Source organism: Macrobrachium nipponense, chromosome 19 (genome assembly GCF_015104395.2).
Source record: "Macrobrachium nipponense isolate FS-2020 chromosome 19, ASM1510439v2, whole genome shotgun sequence".
Taxonomy (NCBI): domain Eukaryota; kingdom Metazoa; phylum Arthropoda; class Malacostraca; order Decapoda; family Palaemonidae; genus Macrobrachium; species Macrobrachium nipponense.
Window position 1 is genome coordinate 53,591,237 of NC_061088.1, and position 25,579 is coordinate 53,616,815.

The window sequence follows — 25,579 nt, forward strand, 5'->3', positions numbered from 1 at the left end:
CTCACTAAATTAGGAAGTATTGCCCAGTTACAGGGGTATAGAGTTCTTGCAGGAAACAATATGGGAGAAAGCACAAAATTACAAGGAAAGGCAGTCATCAACCATAAATGCTAATTTCTCAGTCACTAAGTGAACAGGGTGAAGAATAAAGCTGTGACTACTTTTACAGTCTATTGCATACCAGTGCAGAAGCTGATAAAGCCCCGAGGCTAAGTTTAGTATTTTGCTTGAACACTAAACTCAAGGAAGAGTTAGGAGAACCTGTTAATACTGTTTCATGTAAGCAAGAATAACATGGTAAGTATAACTAGTTTCAAACACAGCAATAGATTACCCCTATTCCCTCCATTTTAAGGAGAGGTAGGTGGATGGAGTCAGCCTCTTGCCTTAGCCTTTGGGTAGGAAGTGCTTTTTTGTAACTCATTATTTGCACTGGGCCAGATCAACATGGCTGTCTTCATCACAAGGGAGGGACAGCAGAAAGGACAATGCACGCTGTACATGTGCCACAGGCCATGCCTCTTTTGAAACCTAAGGCAAGATGCTTACATGTCCAAGTGAAGCTTTGATTGCTAAATCCCTCTCCTCTAGATGTACCTGAGGAACGTGAGTTCAGCACAATTGGTATTGAGTGGTTGTACTTAACTTCACGAGGTACCACCCCATCCCCATAGGATGATTGGTAGGCAAGCAAACATTTAGAAGTGATTTCCTGTTGGAAAATGCGCTTGGTTACCATCTGGCAGGAGAAGAGGCTACAAAAGGCATCATGACTGTTTAAAACTAAGTTAATCCTTTCTGCCTAAAGCTACTCAATGAGAGACAGATGAGTACTTTTGTAATGGGATCTATTTATAGGAGGAAGGCATTAGAGTCTTCTCTTCTGGTACACAGTCCCTCTAGCAAAACTGGTGGAAGAAAGGTTTTCAGGTCCAGAGACCACAGAACTTATCCCTTCCAACATCCTACAGGCATCTGGAATGAGGGCAAAGACTAGAGTAAAACTGAGACTAAGTTCAGTTGAAGAAACAGAATGCCAGTATAAGTGCTTCTTCAATCCTAACCGAAGTAGCTCAGATGAAGCAAGTCCCACTCAAGAAGTTGACCAATCTCGATATGGCTCATGGGACCATATGGAAGGATGTCAGACCAATTCCCAAGGGTAAATGTTGAGAACTTCGGGGTAAAGACAATTAAGACTGTGAATGGTTGATGTTCTCTTCAATCACTGAAGACCAGCTATGAAACTGGCCTAGCAGAACTGGTACTAGGTGCCAGGCAACTAACCCTTGATAACCACTTCCTTTGTTGGGATTGAATCTTCCTGATTTGTATGGGTTGTGGATACATCATGTCTCCAACTAAGGACAAGGGGATGGTTCCATGCAGCGTTTCCTGGGATGGATAGTCTGACTAAAGCTGGACCACCACACACTGGTGCCCAGTCACCACAGATATTGTGGCAGGAGACAGGTAAGACCTCCTCCCTTAAAAAGCCTGGACAGAAAACCAGTAACAGTTATGGTTATTACTTGCACCATACGGGGATTTGTCTTGCAAAAAGGACCAATCTGTGTCACCTCTTTAGGGAAGAGTGGCACCTGTGTGGAGTCCTATGGGATTTTCAGGAATAGAAGACATCTGAGAACTCTCCGTACCTCTCCCACAATCTAGGAATCAAGAAGGGTAAGAAGAGAGAGAAAAAGGGGAGGAGGAAGAATAAGACAAGGAAAATCATGATGGCATTCCCATCCTTGTTCAGATTTTGCCTCTTGCTGAGGCTGCCCTTTGAGGTGAAGGGCATAGTTGAGGTGAACATTCGAGAACCCAGAAAAGGTCCATGAGTTGCAACAGCAGTACCAGTAGCAGAGGCCAACGTTTCCCCACTTCTTGAATGTGTGTAACTATAATCTGGACAGCAACATCAGCAGCAGCAGTGGCTGGGGCAATACGAAAAGCAGTGGTGGTAGCCAGAGCCAACTGTGAAGAAACAATGTAGTAGACAATTCTCCTTTCATCCCAAAGGACTAGAACCTTCAGCAACACTTGGGGGCTGAATAGAGCTTCGGAGAGCCTGCTGGCTCGAGTTCAGGGTAGTGACAGCAGGAGACTCATCAGTAAACAAGGGACACTCCAACAAATCACTGGGAACTGAAGAGGAGATAAAGGAAAGATGATAACAGAGCGAACTGTAATCTTCTGCAGGAGTTGTATGACCAGCAGACATGGCAGCTAAAGAGTGAAGGGAAGTGTATTATCCCCAATAATGCAGAATATGCCTTCTTGCTGCTCTTCTGCTTGGAATCAAACTTATGCACTCCTGAGAAGGAAGAAAGGCAGAAAACATTGTAGTTCAGCATCATGGGATGACCAGGGTGGCCATTTCCAGATTTCCAAAAAGGACTTTTTTTATTTTCTTTTGCCAACACTTACCTTTATCATAAATTAAACATGTTTAATGAGGAGTTGAATTATAAAACGTTGTATATATATACAAAGTATACTTAGAAGTGTTAATTTTCCTAATATCACTATAATGTAATGATGGCTATTTTATACTAAATGCACTGTATATGTAACATGATACATACATTCATACAGTATAAATAAATAACTGAAAGAAATGAATACAGGCAGCCCTCAGGTAACAGCGGGGGTTCCATTCCCGGCTGATGCTGCTAAACAAAATTCGGCGATAACCACTAAAAACCTGCTTAACGGCTCTGTTAACCAGAGATTGGCGCTGCTAACCGGATATCAGCGCTGCTAACCTGAGAGCAGCACAGAAAATCCAGTGAACAGCATCACTAGACAAGCCCCTATAAAACTGGATAGCCATCAACTGATGCCCATGTTAACCGAGGGCTGCCTGTATTCAGTTTTACTCCTGATGGAACAATGTATTGTATGCTAACCAAATTAACTTCACAAACTAAATGAAGTAGCCTACTTATAAACATCCACAATGGCGGTCTATTTTTTGTATTCCGTCCGTCCCTTTACTTGCTATCTCCAAGTTTCCTGTTGGCCAGGAATCTTTTGTACATGGCTGGGCACTTCTGAGAAGTTGTTACAGATTTGAAGCTCTGCTTTCACTTAGTCTACTTACAGACGGTTGCTCTCTTTTCTCCAATAAGTCAATGGATATTGTGGCCTTCAGTTCTCACTGTTTTAGTATATGTAAGGTAACTTACATCATTCTTTTTAGACAGGCCCCAAAAGGGACAAATTAACATACTGCTTGAGGTGGTGCAGGAGGAAGGACAGAAGTGCTAAAAAATAGGACTGTCCTGCCTAAAGCAGGATGTCTGGCCAGCCTAGGGATAACATAATCTTACCATTCAACCCATACTCATGCCTAGGACATCCTCTCATCAGGTTTGACCTACACTTGGTCACAATCACAGAACTCTGAACAGACATGCTACAGAATATTCATACACAAAAACACAACCACCAAGCTTAGTCTCCAAAACTTAAGTTAGTATTGACAAAGTGAAAAGTAAGGGATCAGGTGAGGTGAGTGGTGAACTCACCCTAGGTCACCCACATACCTTTTAAATACCTTTAAAAGTTTCAGCATCTGAACGAGCTTGATCTTTAAGTGATACTGTTATATATGTTTCCGGCTAAAAATGTATTACAAATGTAATTAGTGTTCAGCTTATGTAGTTAAGCACTTAGTGTTTACACGAAGATCGTCTTTGTATATCTTTTGTGTATGTGCGTAGTAGTGATAAATAAACCACTATATAGGAAACGTCTCTTAAGAATCCTATCTAACATTTGGTAGCAGAGCTTCCGATCTGAATATTATACCTTGGATTTACCACTTTAACGGAGTTTGCTGTAGATTTCTACAACGTAACATCATTGTGAGGATGGAGTAGACTTTCCTCTTCACTGCTGGGGGTGTGGGGGATTTCCAGGTCATATGGGCAGATGCTTTTACTTTCGGCATGTTCCTGGCATTAAGTTTTTGTAGCATGAAGCTTGATACCTCGAAGTCGATCTGCTTGGATATTTGCTGCCGGAGGCATAGGAAGTGATGGACGGTTTGAAGAGTGAGCCGTTAGTATCATGGTCTTCGTTTGGATGAATTCGTAATCTCTCACCTGCCAAAGCTTGGGACTGTGCACTGATACTGGAAGCACATCGGGAAGTAAAGCTTAAAGTGGAAGAAACTTAATGAAGTAATGCTTTCACCTAGAAACACACGATGATTGTAATGTCAGTCTTTGCTTGGATGTGATAGCGAGGGTAACTCATGGAGAAAATCTGAGGGATTTCCGAACGGTATTAACGGCGAATAGCGTAATACTTGGAAGCTGTTCGTTTTCCCTGTAGTCAGTCCTTTATGTATAATAATTAATGTAATTTTGCACAGTTTGGCTTGGAATGATCCTAGATCTCCCGGTGGTGGTTTTTGCTTAAATATGTTTTCATTTGACTCTTCTGGATATAAAAGTGATGGTGATCTTTCTGGTGATATTAGTAAGCTGGAAAAATTTGGAAAAGTAAACAAGATTACAGGAGAATTTGATTTCTTAAAATGTAAGACTTGCAATGTGCCTATATGACCTGTTTGGTCATATAGGCACAGATGATGATTGTGTAAGAAAGACAAGAGCTAAGAAATTCAAGGATGAGGAAGCAAAGATTTTGATGGATCACTTCAGAAATATGACCTGTTTCAAGCTCAAGATGCTCACAATGGATACTAGAATATCTCAAACTGTGATGCGTGCGATGTGAATATGGGAACCAGACTGGATTACATTGTGCATATGGAGTCAACTCGCAAGACAAAGGTTGGTGATTCTCGAGTCAATGGCTCAGTGAAAAATGTTGGCTGTGTGTCCGATTTGACAAATGTGTTGACACAACAAACCGAGATTTTGTCAAAGCTTTTAGAATGAACTTCCAAAACGAAATCTTTTCCCGATACAACGACTCAGATTACAAAAGCCAAACTACCACCAATTTGGGTTGGACAAACCTTTGAAAGATTTAAGGTTGGAATTGAAGATTGGAACACTAATAACAAAGATAGTGAGTATAATAAATATAATGAATTAATTGAAAGCTTGAAGAAGAATGAGAGAGTTAAGGAATATGTGATTACAGTCGTAATAGATCGTACAGTTGACAGTTCTTTGAAGACCGTTCACAATGTCTTAGAGGTTCGGGTAGAGAAATATGCAAAAACTAGGCTGAAAAGTGTAATGACATTATAGAGTAAGTTCTTGCCTTTTCAACTGACAAATCAGAGTTGCGAGAAATTTCTAGATAAGTTCGAAAGTTTAATGATAAAGGCAGCTTATGAAGGAGGAAAAATAACTACGGATGAAAAGACCTGCCTCAAAGAAGTTATTGAAGATGGGTTGGAAAGGAAACCTGTTGATGAACAAAATGTTGTTCATAAATTGAAGATGGAATTTAGAAAGCTAAAAATAGAAAACAATAGATATTCAGTGGCAGTTAAATTTTTTGACAGCTCTTCTACGTTTTACACGGATAATGGAAGTCGTTACCATAATTGGAAGGAGTTTAAAGAATCACCAAGCTTCAACAGATATAGGAGGTCCATTCCGAATCCTGGATATTGGAGAACAGAATCCGGTAACTATAGAAGAGAACCTTCCAGAACGCAATCTAGATCATCTTCAAGAACACCTTTTAGATCATCTTCAAAAACACGTAACAATTCTGCAGGAAGATTCGATAGATCACCTAACTTTAGATTGCAATCAGATAAGAAAGTTAATGAAAGGTTAAAAAATCTTGAACAACGCTTTGAGAAGCTTATGAAAGAAATGAATGAATGAAAGGAATTGATAAAGAATGTAAATAATGTCAGATTTGTGTCCGAAGAAAACAAGATGTTGATTGGTCGTACTATGGAAGCGCACTTCACAAAAGAAGTGATTGTTGACACTGGGTGTCCTAAAACTCTCGTTGGAAGGGAATGGTTAAACAGATATCTCTGTTCAAATAACATAATGAAGGAGGATTTGCAAAGTAAGCTTTGTTCTCAGGATTTTAGATTTGGAGATGGACCGGTTTTTCACAGCACAGAAGTAATTAGTCTTCCAGTTTCACGGAAAGAAAAAGATACTGAAGATGGTTTTATGAAAATGTTGGTGGATTCATATGTGATTAACGCCAAGAATATACCTTTTTTGTTTGGGGAAAAAATGTTAGATAGGATTCTTAAGAGACTTTTCCTATATAGTGGTTTATTTATGACTAAGAATATACACAAAAAGATATACAAAGATGAGCTTCGTGTAAACACTGTAAGTGCTTAACTACATAATAAGCTTGTTAAAGGTCTGAACACTAACTACATTTAAAATACATTCGTAGCCGGAAACATATATAACAGATACTCCTTTATATAAGAGGAAGGTTTGTACACTTTGTAGGAACAAACATATCTCTTAGCTTAATATATAAATAAAGGATTATTTACTTATATAACATATATTTTCTGTTATTGATTATTTTTATTTCTTGCAGACCCATGTTTTCATAGTTTGCTTTGCTTTGGATAATCGTGCAAGCTTTGAGAATGTCTCTTCAAAATGGCTTCCAGAATTAAAACAGCACTGTCCAAAGGCATCAATAATACTTGTTGGTAAGTGTAGTTTAAGTTTTGTTTTCATGATACTATAATATATTTTTTCTCTCCTATTCAAGTAATCTCGATTGACAAAATAGTTCAAGAGCCATTCACCCATTCCAATTACTTTTATTTACATTCTATTCTAATGTACTATAAAGATGTTATTCCATGAAGCTTGGTAAAGCTAATCCATAGAAAGTCTGGTAAAGCTGCTATTTTCTTTCATGTTCAGTGAAATGGGGGATTTGAAAAAAATATAGTAAATCTCACACCCTCTATTCCCATGAGCCAACATCTTGAAGGTAGATGTCCCGATTGGTAAATCACTTGGAACTAATTGGTTAAAAATGGATTTGCTTCCATTTTGTTTAGTTAGGTTTTTTTTTTTTTTGAATTCCATGAATATTCTCGCATCCATGGATATTTTCACTGTTTGAATATGCATTTGTGGCAGTGTGAATTCATGTCTTAAAGTTTGGCATCAAGCAATTTTCATATGTTCTTACAGGGATATGAACCACCATATTTATTAAGTTAGTACGTATTCTTTGATGACTGCTGGTTCGGTTATTGGAGCTTGGTAACAGTATATATTGGTAATTATCATCAAGTAGATGAGTGGTGGTGTATTTCCCATTCAGGTGATAGTCAGCTCCACTTCTTCAGCTGTCATCATGATGTTGTTATAGATCCTGACATGCTTGCAAACCTTTTTATAACAGTATACTTTGATTTTGTTTGGTGGTTGTTCAGTATGTCAGCGATACTAGGTCAGTGATAGTTCGTGTTTCTCTTAGTGGCAAACTGTATCATTATATAAAAACAAAGCCTTCAAGTTTGTTGTGTGATTTCAGTTATACTGTACAGTGATGCTCAAATCTTGTGCGACACGATTCTTTTTGTATCGTCCAGATTCTCAGACTCGACATGAGGTTGCCAAGTAGTGTTAATATTTTTTTTTTCATTTCTAATGTACCTGTTGAAAAGTTTGCGAATTTACAGCTAGCACTATTTTCCTTATGGTAATATAAATATGATCCCTTTGGTATAATTCATAATCCATGTGATTTGAACTGATTTTTTTTTTTTCAAATTGCTTAGTTCAAAGTAAGGTGTAGTAAGGTTATCAGTACTGTCAATGACTGTGCGCTTAACATGGTCCTCGGGCTGGTCAAGGTAACCACTTCTGCAGCATTATAACAGTAGACCTAATAAGCTCAACAGTCATCATAACAACATTTTCAAGATAGGAATATGAATTACAAAAAGCTTTCTTTGAATGTTGAAGTTTTAGGCTGTGTTCTAGTTGCCTGGATGTTGCAAAATGATTTATAGACCTAAAAAATAATCTAAGCCCTCCGAGATGTAATCTCTGTTACTGATGAATTTATTTGTAGAGGTTACCTGTTTTCTGAGGAATAAAAGATAATGACGATTTTGTTGAGCTAATTAGGTCTACTGTTATAATGCTGCGGAGAAGATGGCTATTAATCGAAATATTATAAGTATTACAATCAAGGTGAATGGAAGACTTGTTTTTCACTTGGCTTAAAATATTATTTTCTTAAAAGTTCTTCTGCTCCCTTTTGTTGTATAATTTATTCTTTCATAAGGTAAATTGAAGTGCAAGAATGTATAGATAACTTCATTTGCTTTCTGGCTAGAAATTATTAATATAGAGATGTGAATGCTAATTGTAAAGTAATCTAACACACCTAGGCCTAGGAACAAAATTTTTTCTTGGGCAAAAGAATAATTGCATAGGCAAATACTTGCTAGCATGCCTTCATTTTTGGAGTATTTAAGAAATATAACCATTTTTTTTATGAAAATCCAAATACTCCTTTAACAAATATAAAATCAATGTTTTCAAGATAATTTCATTGTTAATACTCTTAGACCAATGTTACACTAAACTCGGTTTTTTTTCCATCTGTCCACCCGCTTATGGTGTGTACGTATGGTAACACTGTGTCCCGGGTTTCAGATAGTTACTTTCAGCTTACATTCAACAATTATAATAATATCCTATTCGAATATTAATGGTGTAATTCGCATACAATAAATTATTAAAACAGTTTCAGTTGCAAATGTACACTCAGATATCCTTTTATTTACCTAAAACTTACACATAGCATAACTATCGAAAGCCCAGGATGCAGTGTTACCATACACAAACACCACTGACGGGTGGACAGATGGAAAAAAAAACAGAGTTTAGGTGCACAGACACACTAATGGTTGCGTCACACACCACACACACCCCTCACACGTTTATATCAGTGGGCGCATTCTACTTTTGTATATACTACATATTTACATTTTTCAGTGTTGAGGTGAAAAAGCAATCAAATAGGACTATTTCAAATTTAATGCTGGCTTTGGAAGCAATATTAATGTTATAACAAGTTTTGTTTTTTTATTTAACATTTGAACTGAGGTTTGATGGTGACTTAGTTTTGGTTAAATGCATCCGCAATGTGTGAATGAAAGTTTTGAAAATGTTTCGTGTTTTTCTGAAATTTGGCTACACGTGACATTTTCTTAGTTTTGAATGGAAGGGCTTCCATTGAATTTGGAAATTTGTCTGAAACTGTCCATACGGAAATTCCCACATAAGAAGTCCCATTCTTTTATGTGTGCTTGGTAGGGACAATGCACGGTTTGGCAAGTCCTGAAGATGTAGTATAGGTGTCAAACATGTCAGTGCCTGATACAACTTTTGTCTGGTACAACTGCAGCTTTTCCTCATTGTGGGATATGCCCAGTGCAGCTTGTGCTTAGTGCCATTCTTTCCCCTTACTGAGTGAGACTTGGTGAGCATGTACTAATGTCAACCCGTGGCTTAGATTTCTGAGGCAGGGTGAGGTTACCCCTTTAAAAGGCTTAAAGATCCCTTTCACCCATAGGATATGTGGTTTGTTACATGATTTTTCTTCCTGCCCTCTGAACTTCGACTGAGAAACTGGAAGGGTAAAAGTGCTGAGAATGGATGAGGATGGTTCTTTCTTCTAGCATACTCCTGTAGCTGGTGTTTCTTTCTCAGTCTTTTAAGAACAATTTTTTTTTATATATAAGAAACTTACCCATTAATTACATAGCTAAAGTTTCACTTGTTCGGCAGTTAAAATTTTGAAATTTGCCGGTCGCACTAATTGTTTTGGGTAGGTGACAAGCCCAGCCCACTTTTGGGGTTGAGAGAGGAACAACACAGCTAAGAGCTCAATTTGTTTCTGATGGCTGTACATTGATTGGCAACAGTTTAAAATTCTGAAATTGATACTTTGCTGGTTGTTTCTCATTGATTTGGTGAAATATTCTAATATTGTTAGCTTTTTTGGCAGATTTATAGTGTTAGGTGTCCTTATAAACATTTGGTAACAAGTTAAATGTTTTTTCATGATTTTGACTACAGGCAGTCCCCATATCAGTGGGGGGTTTCGTTCTAACCGGGTGTTGATAAGCAAAAACTGCTATGAACCGAAACTTGGCAATTATGGTGCTTATGGCGCTGAGCTTCAGTTAATGGCGTCGATAACCGGTTAATGGCACCTCTGTTAGGTATGTTGTGGCGCCATAACTCTATTATCGGTACCTTATGGCGCCGATAACCGAAACTTGGCACGTTGTGGCACCATAAATCACCGATTGTATGGTGCTAGACAAGCGCCATAAAACCAGATCGCCATTACCAAAGTCCACCAATAACCAGGGACTGCCAATAATTTTTTACTTTTCATTATGTCGGACTCTAGTTCTCATGGATTTAGGTATTGCAGCAAAGGCTGCAATACAAGACTTATGAAAGAATCTTACAATTCTCATTCAACTGCAGGTTGTAGGGGACAGGTATGCTCTGCTGATCTCAGGCGTATGTAATGAATGTTTAGACTGGACAGATAAGAAATGGAAGACTTTACAATCTCATTTAAAGAAATTGGCTAGAGACAACAGCGTTAGGAAAGTGTCTGCTAGGGCAGAGACTAGTAAGTTTGTAGCAAGCCAGGAATCTTCTGTTACGAAATCTGATTCTAATGTTCCTGTTATTTCTGTGACACCTGTTCACAGTCCCTTAACTATCCCACCTTCTCCTTTGCTTGGATCTCACACTTCTGCTCCCAAACCCATTGCCAGCTTCAATTCGAGAGTTGTTTTGCTGTTCAAAATGATAATAGAGACCATGGCCCAGCTGGGCTCTTCAGTTGAAGTCCTAATGGATAAAATGAGTGATTCTGAGTGCCTGAATGCGCATAGTGCTAGTGAAGTGGTGGATCAAGTGTTAGTGGAGGCGGCGGCTGCTCGTCCCCTCAGTGCTCCCAGGCAAAGGTCACCGGCATACTCCCCTAAACCTGGGAGCCTAAGGGAGGTCGGAGGGTTCTGCCCACTGGCAGCTATTCCCTCTGTTCAGCTTGTTGATGAATCCCAGGCTGCAACCAAGAGTCATGGGAAAGGTCACTCGGTGGAGATTCATGATTTGTTGTCAAGTTTGGAGGGTCAAGTCCCAGACGTCAGTGGCGCTTCACAGACCAGTCACACCACTCGAGAGGCATGCAGGGGTAGAGACACAATCCCCCTCAGTACCTTGTAAGAAGCCCAGAGAGCCTCTTCCTTCTTGCAGTCATTGGGATAGTCCGGAATGTTTTTCATCAGGTCATCCTGAGCCAGAGGATCCTCCCTCACTGTCCAGGCGCATTTTTTTTTAAGCGCCTAGCTTGTGCCAAGGTGCCCGTGCTTCCAGCTGTGTCAGAAGATCCTTTAGAAATAGTGCTTAGTAACTCCTGGGCTCTTTTTGGCTCCCTAGCACCTGGCAGCAGCAGAGTGCCCACTGGTGCCCATATGTAAACATTCACTAGCTCCCAAAGGCCCTTCAGTGCCCGGCATTCTTTCAATATCAAGAGATGCTTCCTTTTTCTCAGCACTCAGCAGTATCTTAGGTGCTCAGGGGTGCCTGCTCTCCTGGTTTCACTGGTTCAACAATTTTTGTCTTCTTTTCCTTTGGCCAGGACTCCTACTGTTCACTTTCAGGTGCCCTCAATGACTGGCACACATAGACCCTATCCAGAATAAACTGGACTGTTTCCTGAGTCTACTCAAGAAAGCTCCCTTGGCCCTTCAGACTACAGCGCCTGTGTCGTTATCACCAGTTTCTTGGGAGGAAGAAGAGATAGTAGATCAAGAAGCTTCAACCCCTGCTTATGCTTCTTTATTAAAGTTACTGCTCTTGACTTTTCCAGGATATTTTTCTTCGGCTACTCCTTCCTCTCTAGCTTCTACTTTTTTTATGGATCCTCGTACCTTGGGCTCCACAAGGTTACCCAGTATGGTTTTGTCTTCTTCAGTGAAGAAAGCCTTTAATTAGATAGAAGGCTGGCTAGCAGAAAACAGGGAACAGGGCTGAGCAGCTTTCAGTTTAAATCCTAGATTATCTAGGAGGAGATACCTGCTGTATGCTACAGGTGGTGCTCCTTCCCTGGGAGTTTCTGCCTTCCTCCAGGGGGTCTTCCTTGGACTTGTAGATTCAGGACGCAGATTGGCATTCACCTCTGCAAAGATAATGCTCTCTGCATCAGAGTTAGCTCGGCTTTTGAGAAACCTCTTCAAGGTGTTTAGGTTATGAGTTTTCTAGATTGGGCAGTTGGTGCCTGGCTTGCAAGATCAAGGATTCTTCAGTTTTACACAAGGATTATGCTTCAGATTGGCTTGGTACTCTCTCCCTTGAGTTAGCTTTGCTTTACACAGCAATTGGCTCTTATGTATTCTCCCTTAGACCCTCACTATTTGTCCCCTCAGGCAACATTCCTGGGTATACAGTAGCCTCTGACCTACAGAAGAAGAGCATGCAAGATCTTTTAATGCATTCCTTTATGTGCTGTAGGGAGACAGTTCCTTCAGTTAAGGCAACACCTCTTCAAGCATAGCCCTTTTGAAGCAGTAGGCAAAGGCCCTTTAGTAGATCGTGATTTAGTACCATATTGCCTTCATTCTCCACTAAGAAGTCAGCTTCTAGATCTTCCACCCAAAAACGAACAAACTGTCCACCTTACTCAAGTTGGAGCCAGGCTCTGTATTTTCTGGGAGTGTTAGGAAGAGAAGGGAGTCGAGCCTTGGATAATCAGAGAGCCCCAGCGGCGTGGTTGGTATGGTATTATCATCAAACCTCGGTGGTCGCGGGTTCGATTCTCGGCCATTCCATTGAGGGGTGAGAGATGTGTATTTCTGGTGATAGAAGTTCACTCTCGACGTGGTTCAGAAGTCACGTAAAGCCGTTGGTCCCATTGCTGAATAACCACTGGTTCCATGCAATGTAGAAGCACCATACAAACAAACAAACAATAAAGGAGGTTTATGCTATCCCCCTTTATAAAGAAGCCTCCATTAACCAGCACACCTGTTGCATTGACAGCTTACTTGTCAGGCCCAGAGGTTTGCTGCTCTCTCAGCAGAAGTTTCAGCCTCGTCAGGAAGGGGGCAATAGAGGTGGTATAGGATATTTAGTCTCTAGGATTCTACAACCAACTGTTTGTAGTTCCAAAGGCCTCAGGAGGTTGGAGACTCATGCTAAATGTTAGAGCTCTGAATGCCTTTGTTCAGAAGACAAAATTCAAGATGGTAACAAATCAAACTGTCTTGTCATCCATTTGTCAGGGAGATTGAATAACATCCATCAACATGCAGGATGTCTATTTCCATATTCCACTCCATCCAGAATCTATGAAATTTCTCAGATTTGTTTTCGAAGGCAGGGTCGTCTTCTAGTTGAGAGCCTTATGTTTCAGCCTCTCGACAGCTCCACAGGTTTTTACCAGTTCTGGCTCCTCTCTCAAAGTGGCCACATCTCATGGGAATCACAATATCCCTCTTTCCTAGACGATTGGCTTTTCCAAGCCAAAAATGTACAGAGGACCTTCAAAGAACCCTTCTCCTTGCTCAAGAACTGGGTCTTCTCAGGGTCTTCTCATCAACCTACAGAAATCCAAGCTGGTTCCTGCTCAGAGGATTCTTTATTTGGGAATTTGGACAGACTCCTTAGAGTGTACAGGTTTCTCCAAGAGTTTACAGGTTTCTCCGAAATGAATAGTTGTGCCTGAAGACAATGAGAGAATTTTTAGCACTTGAATCCTGCTCAGCAAACAGATGGATGAGCCTTCTAGGGACTTTATCTTTCAAACACATTAGACCCCTTCAGTATTCTCTAAAGGCCAGTTGGGACCTATTATGGTGGAATTATGAACGAAGACTGATGGAGGAAAAGGCCCTCCACCCATTGAGCCCCAACCTAGACTACCAGTAGAGCTGGGGCTCTCCACTTTTAGTCACTTGGATTATGCATAAATAACAACAATAAACTTTCCCTTTCCCCAAAAATGGATCTACAAAATCCAGATGAATTCTTTGCCAAAAACCACTAAGCCCCTCCTATGAGTAAAGAGGAGCAAAAAGGTTAGTCTCTGAGAGTTTGACAAGCTGTGCATCCCAGGACCAAACTTTCTATATCTGTATTTATTCCAAGCCAGCAAACATGCAGTAAAGCCAAGGGTTTTGTTTTAATAATGCCTTGATGTCCTGAATGTATAATTCCATTAAAATTGCCTAATGTTATGTCAGTGGTAACACTACACCTCGCTCCCAAAATATGCAGTCATCTTCAGCTGTTAATTCCAGTTTTTTCACACATAAACATCTTTACTTCCTCTTCAACAAAGTGAGGCCAATCAACATATCTTCATATACTTTGATAAAATATGGTCTCCTTTTTGTTGTGGAATGTATGTCTTTGGAATTTACAGGGATTTTGTGTCTGCCTAGTATTAAATATTGAAGACTCATCTTTGATCTTCAACCTCTGATCTGAATCTAGGTAAAGTCTGTCCTTGCATATTTCTGTGATGCACATAACTTCATAAGAGTATGCAGATAAAATAATAGTATAACATTGCAACAAAGTAGGTGCCTGAATAGGCAATGCACCCTTAGTACTTAATAGTGCTAAGAGTTTTTGAAATTTTCCATCATACAAATAAACATATTGGTGAAAATATTTGACACCATTAACAAACAATAGGACTGCCTCCTCTTTCAAACAAAGAAGAAACAGGCTGCTCAAGTTATTAGGCTTCCTTTACTACTAGGAAATAAATGTGATATAGCCACAATGCCAAAGGAAGAAGAATAAGATTGAATTTTTATAGAGGCTATCAACATTACAATGAACAGGTACCGTGGTATGAGTATTAGTATTTTGAATTTAATACACTGACTTGTTAAAAGAACCTTCTTTCTTGGTTGCTCTTAATCATTTCTTTAGTTACATAAGGTTTCCAGTTTGCTTTAGATTTAACCTTACCTGGAAAAATTTAATCCTTCCTGTCTAACAATGTAACCTTAATAATCCTGACAAAAAAGAGAATTTGTCATTTCTTGATTTTGAAATGCTTCCCTTCAGTCACTCTCGTACCATTTTAGAATATGCTCGGCATTAGAATGGACACTGATCAAATATCATCCAAACAGGTACCTAAAAGTTTTTTCTTCTAATTGCTCTTAACCTCCTGAAAAACTCACTTTTAAGAAAATTTGCCATCCATTCAAACTAGCACATATATCAGATGGTTTTGGTAATGGATGACAGGGGGTCCAGGAGAAGACCCTCGTGGGTCTGTGACGCAATGAAAAAATTAATATTTTTTCAACTTCAGAAAAAATTGTGGCTGTTTTTGCCAATTTTACTTTGTATTGAATTTAAAACAATAACAAAATATCAAAAATATTTTATATATTTACTTACTCTTACTTTGTGCATGAATATGCAAATATTAAATGTACTATGTTGTACTGGGTATCCTGGTATGGTAACAATCACTTTATTTGGCTGGGGTCCTCGATTGGGACTCATCATGTCTGGGGGTCCTTGGTATGGTCAAGTTTGGGAACAACTGCGATACAGTATCTAGATGCCCAGTACATACTACAATTGACCTGTTCTAATATCCCATTTTCTACCATACCATGTAGTTTCTTAAATACTTCCTTTCAAGGTACAGTATAGAATGTTGTTTCAAGTTTGGGATTTCAATTGTGTGATGAAATAAAAAATAAAATGGTCCAAGATTATGAAGCATTTTGGTTGCACTTTACCTTACTGGCTAAAACATTAGTCATACTCGGTGTTATATTATTAATTTTAACCAGATCACAGATCTCATTTATATAGCTCTCACAGACTGGCTGTTTAATATTGCAAAGATCCTTGTTTATTTTATTAGTCATAGCTTATTGTTATTAGTACTAGTTATATCAAGAGTAATTCTGGTTCACATAACTGTTTCCATTTACGGTTTTTGCTAAATTTACTTGCAGCAACTTCCAAAACCAAGGATGGTTTATGCTTAGCCTCAATGTATAATTTTCATTCTTTTACTGGTTAGATAATTATTAAGTTTTAATTTTTTCTCAGGTACAAAAAAGGATGTAAGAAATACAACTGTTTTGACTCAGAAAGATGGGAAGAAGCTCTGTAAACGATATAGTCTTGCAAAATATGTTGAATGCTCTGCCAAAACCAGTGAAGGTGTGCAAGATGTCTTCACCTTTGCTACAATGGCTGCCATTGGATTAACTCCAAAACCACGACAGTGCACCATTATGTAGTATTCAACAATGCATCTACTCTTGGAATGGGAATCAAATCTTGAAAATTGGTTTTTATTTTTGTCATTAAATTGCTGTGAAACTCCTTATTTATGTGTTATGTATATTTTATGATATTACTTATAACCATAAACAACAGAAAGCACTGTAGCATATGTAAATAGTTCATCTCAAGAAGTCATTTGAAATGCATGGCGTCACCTAGATTTATTTGCATTCCAGATGAGCTTATGTATAGATTTCACACCACTTTCAGGTTCTTTGGTTTTATGCTTGTCAGTCAATTGACCATAATAAAATGAGTCGGTCTAATAATCTTGCGTAGTAAGGATTTTCAAGGAGGTGCAGTGATGAAATTTTGAAAATCTCAGCGGAATTACAATGTAATGGTGCAGTACAACTGGAGTGCATCGTGTTAAAATGTGATGATAGTTTGAGTACACTTTTGGACTAAACTCATTACTTGATTTAATAATATTCAAGTTTTATAGCAATTTTAGCTATGGACAATTTATGGGTTTAGTCTAACTTTTAAGAGAATATTTTTGTTATTAAAGTTTTGGTCATCAGACATGGTCGTACTGATGAAGACTTGGTTAATGATTATTCAGAATTTGGTATTGCTGTGTAAACCATGGATATTTTCAATATATATGTTCATATTTGCAAAGTATGCAGGATCATCTTTAATGTAAGCTTTTAATTTTGATTGTAAATATGGAGAAGCTTTAGGGAAAGTATATTATTAATGGTATAATGCACAAACATTAGATGGTAGCAACTGCTTCTATAATTGTAAATATCTGGAGAAGAGTATTTTTATGATGTTGAAAACATTCTGTTTAGATGCAATTACTAAAAGAATTTTGCATAATGGCACATTTTGATTACTGCTCATGCAGGCAAATGCTTTTTTGTGAAATACTGTTAACCATATATTATTACCCCTTTTTAGTGAAGTTTTACTGTATTTACAGAACATGTTTTTCAGAGGCCACACAAAGAGTACCAGTAACAAATTTAATATTAGGTGCTTCCATCAATGAAATTGACTGAAGAAAGTACTATCCAAATCCATTTGGAGCTTCCAATTTTAATTTCTAGAATGGTTCTATAAAACTTACAGAAAAATGTGGGCGAGTGAATATGAAGCATGAAGAAAACAACAACTTTCACAGAAAAGTATTTTCACACGATATTGTTTAACAGTGAAGTAAATCCAATGATGCATACCAGGACTTTCGACTATTCTGCAATTTATACATAAGGATAACGTAAATCTTGATTTCCTGTTTGAAGCATTGTCAATTCTGGTCAGGTGTTTAGCAGTATTAGTACCATGATACTGGAGGGCCATAAAAAATTTGCAGTTTGAAATCGAAGAGATATTTCCTTCAGGTTTAATTTTTTAAAATTCCAGTCTTCTTGAAATGAAACAAATTTTATCAGAATGATGAAGTGTGGTTGTACTTTCAACTGTTCAGAACTTGCTTGAATGTTGCAAAAATTTTAGATTTGTTTGGTGAAATTTTAATTTTGTCTCGGCACATTTTGGGGTTTATGTATTATGTATGAAAATTTGCCAAACTGTTTAACAAATTGGTTAAAATATCAGAACAGGTCAGTCTGCAAGAAGTACTTTTGACAGTCGAGTCACTGTTCTAAAATTAGTTGAGAATGGGAGCAAGGTAAAGCTATAGAAGTTGTGGAAAGCAAAGCAAATAGGTCCAAAGTGGTTCTGCAGAGATTCTCTAGCATTTTGTAGTGTTCTGTGCTCTGTATATGATGGTAAACCCATGTTCTGTTTTGTTTACTTTTTAGATCAAGTGTTTCAAGTCATGGGCACCTGCAGCATATTTTCCAAGGGGGTGGGACAGATCTTAATACATACATAGATAGTTTCCAATATCAAGCAGACAAAACACTTTTGACCCTTTGAACTAGCAGGTTAATTCCAAATACCAGGGTCAGTGCTTGAGATGAATGACACCCCAGGGTATGTATGCTCGGCGTACATCATGATAAAATCAATTTGAACAAAACTGATATCATGGAAAAGGTAGTTGAAAAGTTTGGTAGTAACCACAGGTTACAGTTCCTCTTCAAATGAACAGTATATTCTTTCAGTTTAAGTAAGTTATCCTTATTATACTGTATAATTATATTTATATGTATATATACATTATATATATGTATGTATACATTATGTATGTATGTATGTATATTATACATAGATACATAATTGACTTATGTAAACTGAAAGAATATGCAACAAATTGGAAGAAAAACAAAGTGATGTTAAATGTATACTATATAATAAACAATTCTCATTTAAAAAGATTACTGTGGACCCCCCCCCCCCCCCCCCCCCGTATTCGTGTTCTTGAGATTTGTGGATTTCTCTATGGACTATATTTACCCATTATTTGTGGGAAATTTGCATATTCATGGTATTTTTTCTATGAGAAATATCCTCGAATTGCTGTATTTTCATCATATCAATTTTATGATTAAATGCACTTTTTTGTGATAAAACTGTTAAAATAACCAGCCATTTTTACTGGGTTTTTCTCAAGTCTGAGCTAACAAAATAGGCAGTTCTTAGCATTTTTATAGGAGTTCTAAGTATTTGCGGATTCTAGCTATTTGTAGGGATATCTGGAACGTATCCCCTGTGAATATGGGGGTTCACTGTACCTTTGTAAATTTAAATCAGGAAAAATTGTTAAAAAATGGGGAACAAAACTGGGATAAACCAGTAATGGTTTCTTATTTAGAAATCATACCTTCATCCATTCAACATCACTGCCTTTTATGGTGAATGGGGCAAATCCTACTCGCATGCTGTATGATACCACTTTCTCTGTGCCTATGGTTTAGACATCTTTTTGTGCTCTGATTAACTTTCAAGTAGGTATGTATGGTGTTTATTCTCCTTTACCTCACTGGTGGGGTGGGGGAGGTTTTCGCATGCAGGGGTAAGTGGCCAGCATGTGCTACCTGACAATTTCTGACCCAGGTGCAGGTGTCACTCTTCTTAGGCGATACCCCAACATTGTTGACAGCTTTACTAGAGTACTGACAGACACTTCCAACCTTTGGTATTTTGAGTGACCTGTCTTACACTGCTCTTTCTGTTATAGAATTCCTTAGTGTTGAGCTTCCTGTACCATTCATCTTTCCTATGGAGTGTAGCCAAGGAATAAAGACTTGTTTGTTTGTATGGTGTTTTTATGTTGCATGGAACCAGTGGTTTTTCAGCAACGGGACCAATGGCTTTATGCGACTTCTGAACCGAACCATGTCGAGAGAACTTCTATCAGCAGAAATACACATCTCTCACACCTCGGTGGAATGCCCGAGAATGGGACTCGTGGTTAACGAGGAGTCACGCCAACACCATTCCAACCACGCCACTGAGCCGCTCAGAGTAAAGGCTTGAGGACAGAGGAAGATGAACTGCAAGAGCATATCTTTCCCACCATTGATACCCCAAAGGACATTTTGCAGTATGCACATACGGACAACCTCTCTCCTGGAGAAACTTAAAGAATTTTCTTCCTTCTCAGTTAGAAGCCATGTCCTTCCAGGGAGAATCGTGGTTCAACGCTTACTGACTTTTTTGTCACTTGACTCTCCTCTGCAGATGAGAAGGTTAAGTTCCTGAGGTGGTTGGTGTCAGGAGGGAAGGCATTAATTTCCCTTTTGGACTGAAGTGCAACCTATGAGCAAACTTTTTCTTGATGTCTTGTCTATGCTCTTCTGACAAGTTTCAGCTATAGCGTAAAAAATTTAAGAAGAGCGACTAGCCATTTTCTTCGGACAATATGCTGTTGCCATGTCTACCTCATCCTTGAAATCCAACCCGTATCAAGAGAAGCCCTTTTCCTTTGGGAATATTCAAATCCATTTTTAAAATTGCTATGAAACTCAGGTTTAACCTTCTTTCTTCACATTTTGATATTGTTTATTTGTTACTGTACTTGTATTCTGAGTTTGCTCATAATGGATTTTTTAATATAGTATGTAGATATATAATGTATATAAAATTCAGAGTATGTGAAAGCATGAGAAAGAATGCAACAGCTATTAGACCCATAATATTTCCATTTGATGTGCCTATTAATTTTGAAACTTTTTATTTTATTTTATAAACAATTTTCTTTTTTACATCATGTATTTGCATTATTATTGCTTTTCCTTTCTTGGTGAGAAGTCAACTGAGGGATGGAGACTTGTTAATATCCTTGTCTGTTGAAGAAGTTTTGTGCAACATTCTGAGATTGTAAGATGGCCACTTTGTTGAGTTCGGCGACAATGTTGGTGATGCTGGCATGTAAGTGGGCTCTCAACTATTGAGCTGTCTGCCTCAGACATTGTATGTCTAGGAGGAATAATTTGGTGGACCAGGTAGGGTGGTTAGTTGGGACAGTTGGGTTCCTATCTTCTTGTGCAGAGGAAGGCCTCATGAGATTTTGAGAACTCCAAGGGATCAATTCGTTTGCCACAAGGTTTACGTGAAATTGCTGGTATAGTATTTTGTTCCCCTGTTCCAGTGTCCAGGCCAAATGCCTTCCAGCAGCTCCTGGCCCATCTGAGTGTATTTTTTTTTTCCCCTCCTATCGGTCTGATTCACCTTCATTTCTTTTCCTATCAGTCTGATTCACCAAGTGATCAACCAAGTGTTTGTCACTCCAAATACTTGCTCCTTTTTGCTCTGTTATTCTGTTCTGCTAGTTCTTCTGGTTGAGGTGTCCAGAGGTTTCCCTTTTGACCCACTCTTCTATGATATCCACGTTTTGAGGTAGCCTCAACTATACGAACCAGGGAATGGACATCTCTTGTTGCTATTGTAGATGGTTCTCTTTCCAATTGGACTTCTCCAAATCTTCCAGACTTGCTTGTCGTCTTCGTTGAGATAAGCTCCTCTGTTATTGCAGTGAAATCTATTGTTCTGACTTGAGCTAGGTCTTTTGACTGAAAGGTTTGGACCTCACTTCCTCAGTAGAGTTACTCATGCCTCTCACTCACTGTTGCTTTTGTAGTGTTTTACCTTCCAGACTTGTTTTGAGATTCTCATCTATTGACAGATTGCATCACCTCTTTTATCTTGCCTAGCTGTCAGAGGTCTGGAGATTCTTCTCCTCTGAGAATTTGTTAATGGGAAGTAAGGTGAGATACTTTTGTGCCCAGTGCAAAAGGCATGCAGTGCAATCTAATGAAAGAACCTGACATCTTAGGCCTAAGGTTCAGGGTTTCTTCGTAATACTGTCAGACATCTAAGGTGGTGTCTAAGAGTACCTTTTCATTCTGGCTTAAGTGAGACAATCAACCAAATGTTTTGTCCTGCAAAAAGGATTATCATTCAGTTTTGGTAAAAGATCACAAATCTGGGGCATTTGTCCATCCCTAGCCATTTGGAGAAAAATTTGGGGTTCACAGGTAATGAGGGCAGATGTCCAGTGGCACCCGACTGCCTTCACTTCATTTTACCTGAGGGACATGGCCCCCCAAAAAACCAGGTCATCTATGATACTCAAATGGCATAATGTTGGAGGCTAAATAGGGATGACTTGAAAGCTTAGCATTTTCAGATGGAGATTCAACTGGCGATCGAGTTTATTGACTATCTTTGCATCTAAGGAGTGAGTCTCCTACATATAAAAGAATATAGTTTGCCATAGAAACAAATACCAAGTTTTCAAGTTATTGTATTTTTGTAGGTATGAAACTTGGAGCTTTCTATAATAACCCTCTCTCAGCCACACCCTTCGTAGCTCGATGCTCAAGTAAAAAGTGCCGGCTTACAGCAGGCAGTGGGAGTTACCCAGCTCACCTGCCTACCTCCAATTACTGCATAACTAATGGAAATGGTTATTTAAATTTGATTTATTGGAAATGGTTATTTAAATTCGATTACCTTAACGAATTTAAACCACCATTTCCAGCTCACTGTGAAGAAGACTACTTAAAAAGGCTGGTGTGCATAACTTAAGAAAAATACTAATTACTTGAAGCATTTGTTGCATCAAGATACTGCTACATGTCAGAAAAAGCCTTTATTTATTTAGTAACAATTATATATTTTAAATGTATTTTGTGTGGCTGGTTATTTACATTTCATGGTCTAATCTGTAATGCATGTGAAGTCTAATATAGTATTTACTTCACATATGAAGTTCTTAAAAGGGGTAATCCATAAGCCTATCATCATTCCTCAGCAACTTGACAAGGTTGCTGGAAAAATGTATAATGGTTTAATAATTACTGTTTCAGTAAATGTTATACTTTAGTGTATTTTAATGTTGTGTCGGCATTTCGTTTACAATTTTTTTTCTTCAAATTTTCCCCTTGTAACTAGTCTGCCGTTCCTGGAATTCACAGTATGTAGTTATTGAAACAAAAGTCACTGTACTGTCTAAATTTGCAAAATGAATTATAGTACCCTCAGAAGATTTATTAAAGCTTTTAATTTTTTTTTTCTACCATCATATTGTCTGAATTTGCTTCAGGAATGATAGTACCCAGGAAGATTGATTACAGCTTTCAAATCTTATTTTCTATTAATAATGTAAAAAAGAAAAAAAGTGAAACACAACAGTGCCTTAAGGTGTATGTATATAATAGTGTGATTATTTGGTAAAAAGTGTGATTATTTGGTAAAAATGTTAAAATATCAGAAGAATAACTGATATAATGAAAATCAGGACTTTAAGGTACTCATTCATGAATGACTGAAGAAATATTATGCATGATAACCCTATACCAACAACAATATGTTGAATATGACATGAGAATTTATAGATAATTTGTAAACTGGTTAGGCATCGTTATACTTTATTAAGTAGTGGACAAGTGTTTGTCACAACAGACCTGTTGTAATAAAGTAAGAAATAAGCTCTTGTTAAGAACCTTGTACAAGCGCTTCATTAAAATGTCTTTCTTAGTTTTCATTTTATTGGGAGTAACTGTTCCTAATGCACATTCTGATTTTTGATTGGTTAGAAAATGGTAAAAGAAGAAGAAAATTCCAAACACTGAAATCAGTAGTACACTTTTACAATAAAAGTAAAGCTGAAAAGCCAGCTCATCTTGTTGTGATAGAAATAAACCCAATTTATTAAACAGTATTTTATTTAAAACTTAGTTCTACATAACTCCTCCTTTAATTCCATGTCCAATACCCTTCTTTTCTTGGATAAGTCGAGTAATTATGAAAATTTTTAAGTATGATATATGTTTTAAATTTAGTTTACTCCAGCACTGAGGTCAAGAAAATTTTTTTAGCTTGGAATAAAAGTTTATGAGAGTACTTTACGAGCTTTTTTCCTAAGCAAACTATCTTACACTTACGAGCTATACCACGACTACTTTTATGTCAGTCACTCATGACAATTTTCACTCTTACAAAAACAATGTACACAATACTTTCACACACACTTAAATAAATACACACAATCTTTTATCACCAATAATGTGGTTTCAGTGAATATGAAGTAATGCTTCACTTGCTCCTCCTCCCTCCTTATTTTTCTTCTTTTTCTTTGGCTGTGGAGTATCTGGAGCATCTGTGGTTTCTTCGTCCATTGCATCGAAGGCATAGTCAACCAACCACTTCTCCAATAGCTGCTCAAAAAATTCTTCTAGTATCTTGGCATTTTGATAAATTTCTGTATCTTTCTGTAAAGAATAAAAAAAAATCACTTTAGTTATCTGGATACTTAACTTTTGTAATAATTAGCCTATCTGAACCAACAATTTTGCACTCAAAGTAATGAGAAGGAATGCATTTTATTCATGTAATTAGTAAAATTCATACACTATTAAAAACTAATGTATTCATAACTTCACTGAGCTAAACTTTCTTTCTCAAATGGAAGCAGCTAAAACCTGATTGGCTGGCTGGTTGCCATTGATATCTGGTATCCAGTGACTGCATTCCACTTCTGTTCTATTTATACACATGTGATGGCACTAAATTTGAATGTTACCATGGTAGTGATTCTTTGACTGCTGATGGCAAAAAATACTCAACGACTTGCTTTATATAATTATTTCTTCTTGAAAACAAGAATTTAACAATTTTAACTAATAGAGTGGTATGAAAAATCTCACACAATGTGTCGTAGTGATGAAATGCATACTGCAACTTATGACGACATCGTAACAATAAAGAACAACCCTCTCCAAATCGATATGATGAAATGAAAATAAAGACTAAAACATTTCATCATATCGATCATGAATAGGGTTGTCCTATATTGTCACGATGTTGTCATCAGTTTGCAGTTGCACATTTGATCACTAAGACACACTGTGGGATTTTTCAAACCACTATATTAAAGTTAAAATTGTTAAATTCTTGTTTTCAAGAAGAAATAATTATATAAAGTAAATCATTGAGTATTTTTTGCCATCACCAGTCAATAATCACGATCATGGTCTTAATTGTCCCACTACATATTTTATTATTGATGATAATTATCTACAATCATTTAGCAGTGTATTAATAAATATAAAACTATGATGAATAAATATAATGAAAAAAAGGGGGAAAAATGTTCTTGCTACAGTATGACATTTGATTATGCTCTTGCCCTCTCAGTTCCAAATTCCAAAAAATTCCAAAAAATGAAACACATCTGGCCCCATGGATTTCAGATAAAAGGATTGTGTACCTGTAATTATTGTTTCCCACCCGGTGGCACTGGAATGTTTACACTTAGTCAGAATTCTTCACAACCGCCCACCAAGATGTGTGGAAGCTAGATGGCTTTCCATTGTAACAGTAGGTAAGTATCCAAATAATTAAATTTCGACCTTAATAATCTGCATTCCATGGCCTGAGAACTCCCATGGTTGGGAAATTTTTTGTATCACCCACCATTAGTTACTTAGCAGCTTTTCAGAACAAGCTTACTCCGTAAATACTTATTTCCGAAACAACGTTTTGTGAACCTCATGTAAGAAAAATATATAGCATACAAGGGAGCTGTAATCTGCATATATTATTTTCTGATCTTGTTTATCATGTGATTATTAAAACTTGTCCAAAAATATGATTTCATTGTATGTCACGTACAATGCGAGATGTACAGTGGACCCCACCCCACCCATACACGCACTCACGTATTGGCAGATTTCTCTTTACAACATATACCCCGATTATTTGCGGAAAATTTGCCTATTCACAGTTTTTTTCAAAGAGAAATATCCATAACTTCCTGTTTTTTTTTTTTTAGTTTTACCAATTTCATCATAAAATGCACTTTTTGTGATAAAACTATTAAAAAAACAGGTATA

The 25,579-nt window shown here is 37.7% G+C and overlaps 1 protein-coding gene and 1 pseudogene across 7 annotated transcripts in view; one reads left to right on the forward strand and one right to left on the reverse strand.

Moving 5' to 3' along the window:
- LOC135216984 (ras-related protein ced-10-like) overlaps nucleotides 1-23,222 on the forward strand; it is a 327,865-nt gene extending 304,643 nt beyond the window's left edge. For all 7 annotated transcript variants that reach the window (XM_064252551.1, XM_064252559.1, XM_064252543.1 and 4 more), the window contains 2 exons: nucleotides 6,523-6,640; nucleotides 16,083-23,222. In XM_064252551.1, the coding sequence (XP_064108621.1) occupies nucleotides 6,523-6,640; nucleotides 16,083-16,276 (312 nt within the window). In that variant the 3' untranslated portion in view covers nucleotides 16,277-23,222. The remainder of the gene's footprint in view (nucleotides 1-6,522; nucleotides 6,641-16,082) is intronic.
- Nucleotides 23,223-23,392: 170 nt separating this feature from the next.
- LOC135217020 (E3 ubiquitin-protein ligase TRIM33-like) overlaps nucleotides 23,393-25,579 on the reverse strand; it is a 361,157-nt pseudogene continuing 358,970 nt past the window's right edge.